The 16,184-nt window shown below is 39.2% G+C and overlaps 1 protein-coding gene across 1 annotated transcript; it reads left to right on the top strand.

Moving 5' to 3' along the window:
- The first annotated feature begins 3,418 nt into the window (after nt 1-3,418).
- Nucleotides 3,419-14,847, top strand: LOC103706353 (ER lumen protein-retaining receptor erd-2.2). Its single transcript, XM_008790419.4, has 6 exons — nt 3,419-3,860; nt 5,609-5,808; nt 10,256-10,396; nt 10,476-10,556; nt 14,174-14,298; nt 14,384-14,847. Exons 1-6 carry the CDS (start codon nt 3,638-3,640, stop codon nt 14,430-14,432), a joined length of 819 nt encoding a protein of 272 aa, XP_008788641.1. The 5' UTR covers nt 3,419-3,637; the 3' UTR covers nt 14,433-14,847.
- Nucleotides 14,848-16,184: the final 1,337 nt, after the last annotated feature.

Raw genomic sequence — 16,184 nt, 5'->3', positions numbered from 1 at the left:
CCGACACTTGACCGAGCCCAATCCAGACTTGGGCCCGGTTATAGTTGAAGCCTGGCCATTCATAGAGGGGCCGGAATAGAGCCCAAGATTTGATATATGATGTTATTTGTAGGACAGAGACAAAAGATGCCAAGCCCCTCCAGTATCACCAATATGTGTAGATTTTAACGCAGCTCGGACATGAGTAGTTGTTGATATTGCAGTGAGGATGACATTAATCTTAAAGTAATACTAGTAGTTGACGCCTTGAGAATGGGTCATGAAAGGATAAGTTTATATACTATAGTAAGGTGAGCAACCGTTGTACACTTATACTAAAAAGAAAAAAAAAAAGAAAGAAAAAAAGAGGAGGATAAGTTTACAAAAACTAAAAAAAATCATGAGCTAAGCCTGCTAATAATTATTTTTGCTTGGAGATGTAGGCCTGAGACTTGGTTGGATCATAGGCTTCTAGGTTAATTATTGACCCATCTAGTGTGGGTCCAAAGATGGACCCAAGGAGAATTTCGAGTGTTAGATTAGATGAACTAAAACTATATTCATACTTGGCAGATAAGACATGCAATGTAATACTAACCACATTATTTTATTTGTATATGTATTCGTTTCTTCTATTATTCATATTCTTATATTAGAAGTAAAGGGGAAATAAAAACCTCGAATATCAATCCAAGCTATGAGGTACAAATTGCAAGCATAACGGTTTGTCCAAAGAAGGGTAGTGAAGTTACAAGAAGTATCAGACATTCAATTAGCCACCTGATTCTATTTTTGGTATATGTGAGTAATCTTAAGTTGTAATGCAGATGCAATAATATGCATGTCTGGAATATGAGGGTGGTTGGATTCACCGTCTTCTCTCGATCCTTTCACCATCTTTTCCTGATCCAACCACCGTAGCAAAGTCTCTTTCAATGAACACCTCGGCTAACCATGGTTGATTCATTAACAATCCATACTCATGTCGGGTTGCCTTCAACTCCTAAGGCTTTGTTTAGGAACATCCTATCAAACCCCGCTAGCCAGAAAGATGGCAAAGAGAGAGTGTGAGATGAAGAGGTAGAATGCGTGGATGTTACAAGTTTTGATCTCTGCATAGAGAAAGAAAAGGATCTTGCAAGATCTTTTTTTTATTCTGCTCGGGTTAGGCTTTAGCTAGAGATGGCAATTTACTCCATCTCGTCGGATATCCAATCTAACCTGAATCTAATGGGGTGGGTTTTACTCTAATCATGGTAGATCCAAAATTGGTACAAATATGCCTCGAATTTGATCCAAATATATACAATAACTCTTTCCAAAATCCCTTCCTCAAGATTACAAAAAATGATTTGGATACAAAAATAATTAATTTATATGCCAAAAAAATTTTGCTGCTTTATCCAACCAATTTGTTCAACCTAGGCCAAAACCTCGACTTTGATACAAGGTGCTAAAACTCTCAGCTCACTGTCATCAACCTTGGCCCGTTTTTTTTTTAAGCCTCCCATATCAAGATTCCATCAATGTCCATCTGTGTGCCTGGGCTTGTTTAATGCTCAAACTAAAAACTTGACCAATAGCGAGCTGATTCCAGACTTGACCTCATTGCTGGACAGCAAGGTCAAAATTTAGACCGAGACCTTCTCACAGGTCTGGTTCTACCTTGTCAGAGACGCAAAAGTTGGGTCAAAATCTAGGCCAAATACTTTCTTGTGGGTCTACCTTCGAATTAAAGCAAATAAAAAGATATACCCTTCAAAGCTTTCATGAAACTTTTATAGTTTACTATTTTATTAAAATTTAGATCATAATTCTTTTTCTCTTAAAAAAGAAACATTGGCTCATTATCAAAGCATAAATTTTTGCATTCCAAGGTAATAAATATAAATAAGAAAATATTATTTAATTTCTGTTCAATGTATATATTTCTCTTTTTAGCAAAAGATAATCACTTAACAAGAGTATGTCATTTACAATTATATAAAAATAATCCCCTTAAGCCAATTAAAAACTTTGAGTAACATGAAAACTATGTATGATAATATAATTAATTTACCAAACAAGATATAAGCATTGCTTATAATTTGGCTTTTTTTTACATGCATCTCCTTAATTCCTTATTGTGGTTCATTCAAAATTCAGATCAAGAGAAAAAAAAGGCGTATAGTAAACTCATAGGAAAGTTTAATATAAAAGAAGAAATATGTTGAAATATTTGCCAAGAAATTGCGGAGAATCCGAAAACAATAGAGAAAAAAGATCCTCTTGTCTTCGTTTTATGATTCTTTTCTTTTTTTTTTCTTTCTCTTATTCTCTTAATCACCACCTAGCACCATGGACCACAGGCCCCTCGTCCTCTTGCTTGTTTTCAAGCCCTGGTTAGGCTTTTATAGTTATCTAAAGTGGGGATCTAACGGAGTCGAAAGACTCGTCCTTTTTTTTTATTTATTTAGGTATTCGAGAGCAATGACAGCTCTGATACGCAGTGGTGATTCAAGTCAACCTGGGCTGCAAAATTTCCCACAGCAGCAATAGAAGCCGCTTTTTCAGATGAACGGGTGAGTAGGTGACCCACAATCCAAACTTAGAAACAGTTTGACTCAAAAACTTTTTAAGTTGAAGGCACGGTTATACAAGGATATCTAAAACTATTATAGTAGTTATTATAATGCTAAATTCTCGTTGTTTTAGACCATTTCCTTTTCTGGTTCGCTAGACCATGCTTTCCCCACCGGTCAATACCATACAATGCAAGCTAGTTGTAAATTATAGCGCATGTTCAAGTACCCATGGCTATGTATTACCAAATATTTTTGATTCAGAATTTAATATAAAATGAGCATTTATTTGATATTTTACTTCCTTACCAAAGATAAAATTCAAACTTTGTTATGATTAATAAATTACTGCAAAGTTTGGAATATGGAGGGTGACTCAGCCACGGTGATCAGCTAAATCTAGGAGGGTCCGAGAGGTGTGGGCTTAGAAAAAAACTGGATGATGATGAGGAATGGTAGGGCCTTAGATCAAGCATATTTTTAAATAGACTAACGGAGCTGTGGCTGGTCATTCTGGAAGTACCTTTTAGACTGAAAAGGATGACTTATCTCGAGTACTCTATGATATTTTATTTTTAATTTTATTAAATATATTTGTGTATGATGTATCTGTGGAAAAAAAATCAAATTCATAAAGAGTAAGATATATCCTTAATTCGTCAAATTTATGATTAAAATATATTATTTTGGATTATTCGTCAAATTTATGATTAAGATATCCTTAATTCTTCTCTTTATGAATATGCGTGAAAAAATAAAAGTAAGATAAATTATTAGATTAGACATCTGGGACCAGTTGGACTCTTTTTTTTTTTTCAATAAAGAGATAAGAAAACTATTAATTATCACCGCAAGACCGAAGAATTCGTGCAAAAGCTGGTCACCTTCCCCATCTGACACGATCGGAGTCACCATCGTCGTCAAAACCCACCGTCTATAAATACCGCCCACCTCCTGGATTTCCCCGAAAGCCCACGTATTTCTCTCTCCGGGTCTCCTCTTTGGAAGGAAAAAAAGAAGCTCTTTTATTTCTCCCCTCGTCCTCTACTACTCGGATTGGGAGAGAGCTATAGAACGACCGGATCGGAGGAGCGAAGATGAAGGCATCGAGGGGGCGGATGAGCGCCGTTGTGGGATGGGTGAAGCGGCAGCCGCCCAAGGTGAAGGCGTTCCTGAGCGTCGTGGCGGGCATGGCGGCACTCGTCTTCCTCAGATTCGTCGTCTACGACCACGACAACCTCTTCGTCGCCGCCGAGGCCGTCCACGCCCTGGGCATCTCAGTTTTAATCTATAAGCTCACCAAGGAGAAGACCTGCGCCGGTTCGTAATCCCCCCCCCTCCTCTCTATCTGTCTCTCGTTTTAGGGTATTTGATCTTTCAGTGATGGAATCGGTTGTTTGTTTCCTAATTTTGGTTTCAAAGGTTGTATTTTTATGGCTATAATTTGTTTTATTTGTTGTTCCGATGAAGCCGTGGGTAGATCGCAATAGTGATTCTCAGAATAGATTGAAGATGCCCTATTCTCGACGAATTATAAGGCAAGGATAAAGAAGATAAAAAGGCAATTTTTTTCTTTTTTGATAAGCTAGGGTTTCAACATGCGGATTTCTAGGAGCTGGTGGTACTGCTGCTAGTGGTATTTATTTTTTAGGTCACTATGAGTCTCAAGCAATTCTTTTTATGAGGAATTATAAGGCAAGGATTACTAAAGAAGATAAAAAAAGGATTTTTTTCCTTTTTTTTTTGATAAGTTAGGGTTTCAACATGATAAGAAATTCTTTTTATGAGGAATTTAACTTGATATTTAGATTGAGATATTGGCATGAGGATTAATTTGAGAACAGAAGATATGATTCTCTGCGCTGATTAGCACGTCAGGTCCATCAAATTGGATGATTGAGAAGATTTTTTTGATATCTATCATTTCAAAGAAAAGGACTTTTTATTCTAAACTGGTGGCAGCAATCTGTGATCAAGGACAATGAATCTTGTATAGTAGAAAAATTGAGTGGAGGCTTTACCTAAAGAGTCAGTTGAAAGTTGTGATGACTCATGGTGCCATGAATGGAAAGAGTTAAAGTGGGTATCACGAGTTCTTTTGAAGTTTTGGTGGCATCTAATGTGATGCATAATAATCCAGTTGTTGTGTAGTGAATTAGGTTTGGATGGTTGAGTAAAAGTACCTTAAGGATATACTTTGTTTTCGAGCAATCATAAGAACACTACCTTGGAGTGGCACTTGTGGGCATATGAGTTAGTAAATGAAGGTGGAAGTGAAGAAGAAACATTATAAACCCCTTATGTGCATCAGGTCATTATGTCAGTGCTTGTATGTTATAATTAGTCACTACATTTCTGAAAATTTTCTCTCTCTTATGATTCGAGGTCAAGTATTATTTATTGATGTAACATTTGCAGTTCTTAGAATATAATGATTGATATGCTGATATATAGGCTGCTAGTGTTGTTATTGCTCCATCTATATTGCCTATAAGTTAATGGTAAGACACAAAATTGTAAGAGATCTACAAAGACTTAGGCTAAGAGATGTTATGCACCTTTCTCGTCCAACTTTGAAAAAAATCAACAATTATTTAACTTCAGGCATGTTTGTTCAGATGGAAAAGTTATAGCTAATGAGTTTTCATTTTTTTTAGTTTATAGAGGAGGTTAAGCTTGAGGTTCTCACTTCTTCCTGAAAAAGATGACCATGAAACTTTATATTTTGGGTTTGTGCATGTTCGAGCAGTTAATGATGCATTGTTATTTATCATTCAGATCAGGAGGCAGTTAATGATGCACTGTTATTTTGGGTTTGTGCAAGTTCAAGCAGTTGATGATGCACTGTTATTTATCATTCAGATCATGCTTTTGATAACACTAAAGATATTACATAGTTCCACAGCAGAATGCTATTGCCATTGTTTGCAGGAAGTTCTTGGAATTTAATAATTTGTCAAATTTTGTTTATTTGTATTCTTAATTACCATTGAATTACTGATTGTGTTGCAACTGCTCTCACTTCTGTGAATTTATTACTCTTAATCCATAATTTTAAAATATTGCAGGACTTTCGCTCAAGTCGCAGGATCTAACAGCTTTATTTTTAGCTGTTAGACTGTACTGCAGTTTTGTTATGGAGTATGACATACACACACTGCTGGATTCTGCTACACTTGTGACTACCCTGTGGGTTATTTATATGATTCGATTTAAGCTGAAGTCAAGTTACATGGAGGATAAGGACAACTTTGCAATATATTATGTGGTATGATATCTCTCAACTTCTCCAACTTTCTCATATTAAACAGTTAACGTTCATTATCTCTTTAAGCCACCATATACTAAAATCTTTAAGTCTTTAACCGAGTCTTTCTGCCATGTCTCTGTCGCATCTCCATAATGAGTGAATGATAGATAAAACTTTCTACACATTCATATTTCAACATGTAGACTGAAAACTTGCAGTGAATCATACAATAGTTGTGTTAAAAATATCTGAAATAAAATATGCATAGTTTAATATTTAATAGGTATATATTGCTATCTTTAACATGTAAAAATACATTATTTCATAATCAAACAAATCTGCAAAAGCAAAAAGCATAAGGATTCTAGTTCTACACAACTGTTCTGTTGGCAATAGTTAAAACTTTTTGGCTTTTTTCTCTAAAAGAAATTTTATGTTGAGCCAAGGAAGGTTTACAAACTCAATCAGACCTTTGAGACATTTTCTCCTTGAATATAACAATCTCTGTCTTGCTGAAATTTTGTACTGCTTTGTGATAATATTCTCTAAATGAGTCAACAAATGTAATAATAGTAGCTTAATTTGGAGTTTGGAAATTGAAAAAGAGGTTCTTATTGGTGCATGCATTTAGGGGTGTGATCACTCTCTTGTCACTAGTCCCTCTGAACATGGATTTTTTCTGTGATATAAGGTGCTATTTTTTCTTGACAAGATGTGTATCCAGTGAACTGTTTTCTAACATGGAATTGGAGGTGTGCTGTTCCTTGTGGTGGCAACCTACTTGCAAGATGGTTTAGTAGAGTTCATTTGTTCTTTTCAATGTAATGCTATGAATGGTGCTTGTGGAAAATGTGCATTAAGGTCTGATGATTGCAAATATTCTTTAAGGAATGGGTCCCCTGGGGTGACTTTGCAATTCATGTAATGCATAACACTTTTGTACTAGTTATAAAAAGCTCTGGTGACTGGTAGCTCATAATTATTACATACTTCGCCACTGATGTGGGGCTGCTATAGTAAACTCAGAAAGTTGCAACTTGTAGTATATAAGGTTTTGCAGCAGTTTCAAGAAGCAATTGAGTGACTGATGGTTGTGGGTTGCCTGGATGTAAATGAAGCTCCTATAGCGACCAAAACAAATCTTAGAGTAACATTTTTTTCAGACTCAGATATTGTCCTTTAGAGGGCAATAGGCATTGATATTAGAAAAACAAAATTAGTCCCTTGTGCATTTGTTTTGATCCTGTCACTGTGGCACTTGCTTGAACTTTTACCAGTGATGATTGGTCTTCGGTGCACAATTATAATATGTCATATTGGCTTCTTGTTAATGAGACATTAATTACTTATAGAATTCTGTGCACTTAGCCCATGATGCTTCAACTGGTGCGAATTACTTTGTTTGAAGTAATATTTCTCAGGCTGTTACATAGGCTTCAGAAGGGATTATTTCTGTTTTTACTGCTTGTACTATATACTGCAGCTTCTCCTCCAATCTATCTTCTTGTCTTGGATCGGTCATAACTTTAAAACTGGGTTTAATCTGGGACTAATCATATTCTTTGGTTTGTAAAGTGCTGATAATTTATTTCTGTCCATGTGCAATAAAAGTTATGAAGAACCCTTCTTAAAGTATTTGTTATTGTATGGAACTTCTTACAGTGTTTGTGTCTGTTTCGCGCTTATGACAGAAAACAATCATGATTTATTTGATTTAAATAGCGGATCAGTTTATTGTCAGTTCAGAACATATCTATTTATTGCTATTTGTTGATCAAAAACAGTTAAATGAAATTTAAGATATCTCAAGCATAAATTTTGCATGTGCTTTCCATGTTTATAAGTAGTTAACTCGACGAGTCCTTGCTAGTGCATGCTAATTATTGGCACGGTATGCCGTACTTTGCCCATCATGCTTGAGACAGGTGTCATATTCAGTGCTTAAATCTTTCATGACTTTTTTTAATACTTTTTAATGGCAAGTTGGCATAAATTGGAGGGTTGACTTCAATTAAGGATAGGTCTGGTTCTTTTTTCTTTTTGCTTCTTTTTTTTACACATATATGCATGCGTGCATGCACGCGCGCGTGCACACACACACACACACACACATATATATATATGGAATGTGACTGAAATTATGTGGGTTGAAGGCAAGTTGAACCATGGGTGCTTCTTTGCTTGGATAGGGTCAAGAGAACTGTGGGGCCCATTGCTCTCTCTCTCTCTCTCTCTCTCTCTCTCTCTCAGTTATTGCAAGACAGGTGGTGTCGAGTGGAAGGTGGGGTGCGGCGGAGTGGAAATTTGGGGTTGGAGATGCATCTCCCAGTCTTTGGGTTATAATAATAGTAGAGATGACGAGGGAACTCTAAAAAGGGATCAGTTTAAGAACATACAATTCTACCTTGTGATAATTAGCAATTTTGATGTCTATTTTCACTTGAATTTGATTTTTTTAGTTTAATAATGTGAAATTTGATTTTCATCTGAAGATAACTTGCTCAATGTAGTGACATGGTGGTTGGTCTTCATCCTGAATTTACTTGCCTAGTTTATTGACTGGAGTTATCTTTTGCTTTGTATTATCCCAGTTTAATGACATTATTTTGCTTTTGATTAGCCTTGTTTGACAATGTAGATATCATCTTGCTTGGAATTTGCCTAACATGGAGGTCTTCATTCATTCCCCAAATCTTCATTATGATTGGGTTTTCTCCTTACAGCCAACTAAATTAAGTCGGGTATGGTCCTTTGAGCTATGGAAAAATTGGGAACATTATGCTTCTGGACAATTGTAGAACTTTTTGTGATCTCATGCGACTCTAACCTACTTCCCTAATTGGTGATGATGATATGCTAGAGGTGGAGATTAATGGAGAATTATTTTATACCTAACTAGCAGTGGCTTGTGCTGTGCCATGTGCTAAATGGTTGATTTAAGACTTAGCGACTGAGATTTTGTTTGGCTCGTTGCCTTTGTGGAAATATGCTCCACTAGTAGTACTTAACTGTAGGATTGAATAATGGAATGAATGTGTTCTGTGTTTCAGTGGTAAATTTATGATGGTTGGCTAGCAGGCTGTCAAGGGATTCATGAGGCCTTTAGCATTTTGTGGGTGGGTTTAGGACTCCCTTAGGTTTACATTTACTTTGGGACATGGCAGACTTGGATGAAGAGAGCAATAAGAATGTTACCTTTTGTTATCAGGTGAGCAATTTGAAGTGTGTAGAGAGCTGGGTCTTTGAGCATAAAAACAGAACTAGTGAATTTTTAGCTATTGTCATATTATGTGATCGTCGGGTCGATACATATTTAACCTATTATAGTTGTTACCATCAAGGATTCATGTATTGTCAGCATGACCTATACTGGCAAGTACATTTCACTTGTACTGACCATGTATTAACCCACTTTGGCCTATATCGATGCAGAATACTGGCTGACCCCGTATCAACTTGCATCGAGTCCTTGAAATGTCCCCCTGCATCAGTTATTTTTTTATTTTCTTTCTGAGCACATAAGTTCTCTTTGCAGCAGTCAAGGTCTATTGTCTAACTTATCTGTTCAAGAGATGTTCCAGCCAACTTAGAACTGCATGTTTCGGTCTTCCTTTCTTCCAATTTTGCTTCGGACAGTTTGGACTGATACAGTCTGAAGTAGTTAAAAGTTTATATAAGATTTATCACTGATAACTAGTTTTATTTGTTGCAGATGTTTCCTTTTTCAATTTCTGAATGAAATTCAATTGGTTTCGTGGAAAACTCTTTCACGTGGCTGGCACATGTGTATCTCATGCTGACTTTTTGGTAATGGTTCAAAAGTTGGGAAAGCATAAATGTGTGAGAATAGATGGTTCATCTCAAATCATCTTTCAGACCTTGGTCATAACTAGATAGTGAATTGAACAATTTTATCTCAACAAGTTCTGATGCAATGCAACATAAGGAGCATAGGTTCAATTTAGAGAAAGCAGGCACCAGTCTGATCCACTCATAAGGAATTCTCTTTAAAACCTTTTGCAATTCTACTGATCTTGGCATCACCGACATGGGTACTACTATTTATTGACTTCATAGTGTGGGAAATAAGAGAAGTGTCAGGCTATTTGTGCTTGAGGATGTATGTTGTATAATTTTTTTTGCGCATAAATAATTGAGCTTTAAACTATATGCATTTATGAGGGAAATGCATTCCTGAAAGTCTGGAAGTTGTTTCCTTTGCAATCTCCACTATAATGGTTAAGGTAGTTTATTTTGTAATTTGTTTGTCAGTCATTGGATTAATGTTGAATACTTGGACAAATGACCAATGATGGCACTGTATAAGCTCTGCAAGCATTGATAATTTCAGCTTTCGTGATGTTATTCTGAATTGTTTATTTTATTATATTTATTGACAATTATTTCTTGGCCATATTTATAAACTTGTAACTGTACTGAGTTGTACATTGTCATATGGATGTAGGTAGTGCCTTGTGCTGTACTAGCCCTTTTACTTCATCCTTCGACAGCACATAATATTGTAAACAGGATTTTCTGGGCCTTCTGTGTTTATTTGGAAGCTGTCTCAGTGTTACCCCAGTTACGTTTGATGCAAAACACAAAGGTAAAAGCTGAAAATGATAGCCCTTGTTAGTTTAGGAATTGCTTTTGTTTCTAACAACATATTTGTTTATGTTTGGCAGATTGTTGAACCATTCACAGCTCACTATGTATTTGCATTAGGAGTTGCCAGATTCTTGAGTTGTGCACACTGGGTTCTTCAGGTTTGATTCAGCATGAAAGCTATTATTTTTTGAAATATCTCTTTCTATTCAGATGTGTTCTAATTATATTGAATTGGTCCTACATTTTTATATGATTGCACATGCATGTTTATACAAAAATGTAAATGCTCTTGTAGAAATTAAAGAGATCCTCGTTTTTTTTAAATATAAAATAAAGAGAACATGCATAACATAACTAGTACTATTGGTTCTTTCTTAGTTATTTGATCCTTGAGTTTAGGGGCATCATAGAATGTACAAGTGCTTGCTTGTATATATATTGAAACATAATATTTCCTCTTTCTTTTTGTATTGTTTATGTCAAAAAAAATCTAGTGTTACATTTGAGATTAAATCTTCCTTAATAGTTTTTCTTAGTATTTTTTAAAATGTTTTTAATGGTCTACTACCCTTGTCGGAATCTGAGCGACATCTTCTCGATAGAGAAGGGGGAAGACTAGGGAAGAACATAGAAGTGATTGGAGGGATTTATACCTCATTTCTAGTGTCTGAGACGATGATTTCTGGCCAGCATAGTAAGCTTGGGTGTCAACGCTCCAGAAGAACAAGAAAGAGGCTGACACTTTACAGCAATCCTTGAACTGCCGGAGGATCGGATCGAAGCCTCGAAGAAGGCTTGGGAGAACTTGGCGGTGGTCGTCCGGAGCCTTGGCCGTCGGGTCCCGGCAGAGTGGGTGGCCCGGGATGTGGCGTTATAGGGAAAGACTCAGCATGAGGTGTAGGCTATTCCACTTGTTGAGGATCATTTGGCCCTCAGATTCAAGACGGAGGCCGATCGAGACATTGCCCTTGCCGGTGGCCCCTAGGTGGCGGCGGGGCAGCTGCTAGATATGGAGCCACAGGCTCTCGACTTCGTCCCGGGTCTAGACACAGTGAAAACGGCAATGGTGTGGATCCGGATGCCGAAGCTCCCAGTGAAGTACTGGGAGAGTAAAACGATTCTGCATATCACCGTCATTGTCAGCCGGCCGCTGGCTGTTGATGGCATCACGGAGCAGCAGAGGATGATGGGGTTTGCCAGGGTTAAGGTGGCGATCGACGCTACCGCGTTGCTGCTGTCCGAAATCTAGATCAAGCGGAAAACCAAGGTCATGTGGCAGCCTTTTGTACATGAAAATGTTCCTGACTTTTGCTACGATTTTGGGCGAATCGGGCATGTCGAAGTTGATTGCAAGTACCTGATGTCGGAGCTAGCAGCGGAGGCGAACGCGCAGGTTCAGACGCGGTCCCCGATTCCCATGGTGGTAGAGATGGGTGGAGACTCGGGGGGTGGCAGCGAGCTGGATTCCAGTTCTGATGAGATGGCCTGGAGGCCGATTTTTGGCCCTTGGTTGGCGGCAACAAAGATCCGACCGTCGCCAGCTATGAAGGGCCGTTGTGGCTGAGGAAGACGACTGAGTTAACCTCGAAATCTTCGTCCTGGCGACTGTGCTCCCCCTAACTGTCCGAGCTCCACTGGCTCATTGCCGGACTCGGACGGGTGGCAGAAGCCGATGAAGGTAGCGCGACGACGATCACCCTCGAAGGACCGACAGACCAATGAGGGGGCTGCTAAGCCGGGTTGAGCTTCGATCCATTGAACGAGCTAGTCGACTTGGCTGATGACTCGGGCGAAGTTGGGACGAGCGCTGTGTAGGCTAGCCTAGAGATAGCGATGGTGGACGCGGGCCTGGGCCATTCGAATAAGAGGTCAGGAGCTCAGTGATAGGGTCGGCGGGAGTGGGCCTTTGCTCAGCGGACTCGGGCCAACCTAGTGGGGCATGGATCGGGTTGCCCAGGTGGATGGGCCCAATGTGCCCAAGGCACCCAAGTCAAAAACTGGAGAGGGATGGAGTCCTGGTGAGCGGGAGCCGACCGCTGCCCCTCCCTCCGCCCATGCGCTGGCGTCTACCCCGGCGACTGTGCCTCCGGCTCTGGCGACCCCCGATTTTTCTCCGGCACCGCCGGAGGGTTCGCCTTCTCCAATCTTCAAAGCTACTTGGTCTCTTGCCCTTCCTGGTGGCGTGGCCCGGTAGACCTAGACCCGGTGGCGCCAGCTCTTCGACCGGCGGTGGAGGAGGCCTTCAATAGTGGCAGGCCGACAAGCGGGCAGTCGGACCAGCTCCTATCCGTTGCGATGGGTGATCACCAAGCAGCGGTGAGGAGGGCCAAGATTGCGCTGCTTTTGGGAAGTGTGGGAAGGGTTGTGGAAGTGGGCCGACCCACCAAGAAGAGCAAGGGAATGGGACTTCATGCGGCGAGGAGCAGGGTCCTTTGTTGCATGTCGAAGAATGAAGATTCTTGTGTGGAACTATAGAGGAGCGGGTAAGCTCTCCTTTACTACCTCATTTAGGAGATTGGTCCAAGTGCATGGCCCGAACATTTGTTTCTTGTGTGAGACGCAACTCTCTGGAGACTGCCTCCACAAAATACAACGTTGTTTTTCTACTACTTAGGAGTCTTATGCAATTGAATCTCAAGGTCTGTCGGGAAGCATTATTGTTTTGTGGAAGCGGAGTGTTGCCACTATGGATGTGTTCTACAGTTGTCCCCAGTAAATTGGAATGGTAATTTCGGAACTCAATAAAATCTCTTGGATTATGTCGGGAGTGTATGCTAGTACTGACTACAAAGTGAAGAAGGCCCGAACCAAAACCTGGAGTAAATTGCGAATCTTATTTCAAAAAGTAACTTGTGTTCCATATAAGAACAACTGTGCATATCAAATATGATAGAACTATAATAACCCATCTCTAAATTTAGCAAGTACCATGTGTGTGTGGGCACAAGGAAATCTGTATCGAGCGTTTATATGTCCAAACCCTACAGATATACAGAATATATAGCTTATGATAAATGGATAGATAATAAAATTAATGGATAGCGAACCTTCTCTTTTCTTTACCAAACACCTACAAGCTTCTAAATCTTTTTTGGAATCTCCAAATTCCTAGTTTAATCTTCTGAAAATGCTTCGTGGAGGATTGGTCAATCAACTGTATGCAACAACCGCTCTCTAAACCGGAAAAAAGCAAGGCTTTTATGTGTGACATACATCCATTTCAACCGAAACCAACTAGAGCCTTGAAACTGGAATTAATTTTGGGTGGATACCTCTATAAGGAAAAAAATGGATGAAGAACTGAGGAAACCAGTCCAATCTGGTTGAAATATTTCATTTTTTCCACAAATTATAACATCTAAGACATCCAGCACAATATTCAGTCAATAAACAATAGTTTATGTTAGGATAAAAGTTCTAAGAAACGGTGCGCATATATGGAATGATTATATGGTAGAACTTAGCTAGCATGGTGACTGTGGCTAGTCAAGGACGTCTAAGAAATTAAATTATAAAGCATAAAGCAATAGCCAAATGTTCTTCAGCTTTTGTTGCCATTATCTTTATGGTGTGTTTCTTGCACCATCTGAATATGGTTCAGAACTTCAGATTTTACTGCTCAGAAAGGGAAAAGATATTAGGAAACAAAGAAACTTCTTTTTTTCTTCTTTTTTTTGGGGGGTGGGGGGGTGGGGTGCTACTTTTCTTGCAATCAAAGATCCAGCAAAGTAATGATTTTAAATTTCTGACTAAAGCAAACAATGTTGGGTTTTAGGTCCTGGATACTCGTGGAGCCCTGCTGACAGCTTTGGGCTACGGGTTGTGGCCATCCATGGTTCTCCTTTCAGAAATTGTTCAAACCTTCATCCTCGCAGACTTCTGCTATTATTACGTCAAAAGGTAACTGCAAATTTCCATCATGAAGTGCCTTAATATAATAGATTCATTTCAAAATCTTATATTACTTCATGTTTTTCTTTTACAGTCTTGTTGGTGGGCAATTGGTGCTACGTCTTCCTTCTGGGGTAGTATAAATTTGAAGATTCTGTGCAACCTCTCAGTTATCGTGCCCTGAAGTAACTTATTATGAAATCCTATTATGTGCATTTTCAATTGCCTCATACCTTTGAAACCTATAGCCTTTTCAATTTGTCACCAGTGATATTAGGCTGCGGACACGTTGCGAAGTGTATGAAATTTAAAAGCACGTGTCGATTTCCTGAGTGGTAATGCATTGGTTTTTTGCTGACTGCCTGTACTTTAGATAAAGCTAATCCAAACCCTTTATGGATCTTTTTTCTTAACCCTGAGAAAACATTTCAGTTCTTTTCATTAGAACTCCCTGTCATGCTTGCAATCATAAACCTCAAGGATATTTCTCTTTTGTATCAGCTTGTGGGTGCTATGCCATAATTTATGCTTTTAAAAGCGTGGCAATGATTGAGATCATACGAGTGACATGTTTTAACCTCATAGTATATGCTGAGTGCTGTTTCTTCTTTTTTTCCTTTTTCTTTTGAGAAAAAATGCTGACTGCTGCTATCATATAACACTCACGTTATTTAGATCATGGACTAATGATTATTTGGGAAAATTTTGTTTCTGGACAATTAAAATTTGTCCCTGTGAGCGAGCCAAATTTTGTGCTGTGCCTAGGATATTAAAGGAATTCAGCCTCTTATTTTCAGTAACTCCTCTCCTTGGCACCATCAGTCTTTTGTATTTATACCAGTGTTGGTTGTGGTGGTCTTCTCTTTAGCTGCGAGGTGCGGTGTAAATTGACAGAACATCTGTGCTATTGCAATGCAGAAACTTTGTCTCGGATAATTCGACAGTAGAAATTTCTAATTGGAAAGCACTGTTTATTGCTGTGTTCAACACTGCTGCACTTACAATGGTGCAGGATATCCTCATGGTTGGTGGAGGGCTTTGTTTATGGTTGGAGCTGAGGGCATGCTTGTACCACAATACTAGATCTTGTCGTATGCATGGCAGGGATTCGAAGGAGTATGGAGGCCCAAATCGGGACCTATCTTTTCCCCGATGAGAATCTGTTCTGTTTAGATTTTTATTAGATATTGTCTCTCCGATTCCAGGTTCGGTGGACATCCGTGTCAAGTGGTCGTCAGTTGAAGTTTCTCGGCCATAGAGCCGGTGGGACCCTTGCTGACAGTTGACCTTTCCGCGGGTGATCCGGTGATGTCCTACCAGGGAAGCCTTGTTTGCCCTCCGTGTCCTGGCGCACGGCTTGGGGGTCTTATCTGCTGTCCTTGTTTCCTTCATTGCATTCAACTCTTCCAGCTACCTGTGTACGTCATTGTTGCAGGCCGGCTAAAGAAATCCATGGGTGTTTGTTTGAGGGCAACTTAGTCGGCTGCCCGGATTCCTGTCGAGAAAGTTACATGAGCAGGCTTTCGTGAGCCAAAAATTCTGTCTGCTGCCATTCTGTTCACTGCTCCATTTTGCCGTCCAGCGTGGGGTTGACAATGGTTGGGGCATCAAACGAATCTCTCTCTCTCTCTCTCTCTCTCTCTCTCTCTCTCTCTCTCTCTCTCTCTCTCTATATATATATATATATATATATATATATATTTTAGGATGAGTGTACCCAACAAAGTTAATAGAAAAGAGGTGGCGTAAGAATGAAAGGGCGGTTACAAAATATGTCCAACGGACATTACCTGAGTGGTGAGTAGTGAAGGTGGTACTTCAATCTGCAGTCTGATTCGTCTTTCGAGACACGAGCAATCTAAAATGAGCCATAGTCTTGCGCTATTTCTTTTTTC

The sequence above is a fragment of the Phoenix dactylifera genome, unplaced genomic scaffold, assembly GCF_009389715.1.
Source record: "Phoenix dactylifera cultivar Barhee BC4 unplaced genomic scaffold, palm_55x_up_171113_PBpolish2nd_filt_p 000298F, whole genome shotgun sequence".
Lineage (NCBI taxonomy): Eukaryota > Viridiplantae > Streptophyta > Magnoliopsida > Arecales > Arecaceae > Phoenix > Phoenix dactylifera.
The sequence above is the reverse complement of the archived record's forward strand: the minus strand, read 5'-3'. Positions and strand labels throughout refer to the sequence as shown.

Bases quoted from the DNA above. Each gene is read 5' to 3' on its own strand.
- LOC103706353 (XM_008790419.4), top strand. From the start codon at position 3,638: ATGAAGGCATCGAGGGGGCGGATGAGCGCCGTTGTGGGATGGGTGAAG. The intron at 3,861-5,608 runs GTTCGTAATCCC...AAAATATTGCAG, and splicing joins CAAGGAGAAGACCTGCGCCG to GACTTTCGCTCAAGTCGCAG. The intron at 14,299-14,383 runs GTAACTGCAAAT...TTTCTTTTACAG, and splicing joins TGCTATTATTACGTCAAAAG to TCTTGTTGGTGGGCAATTGG.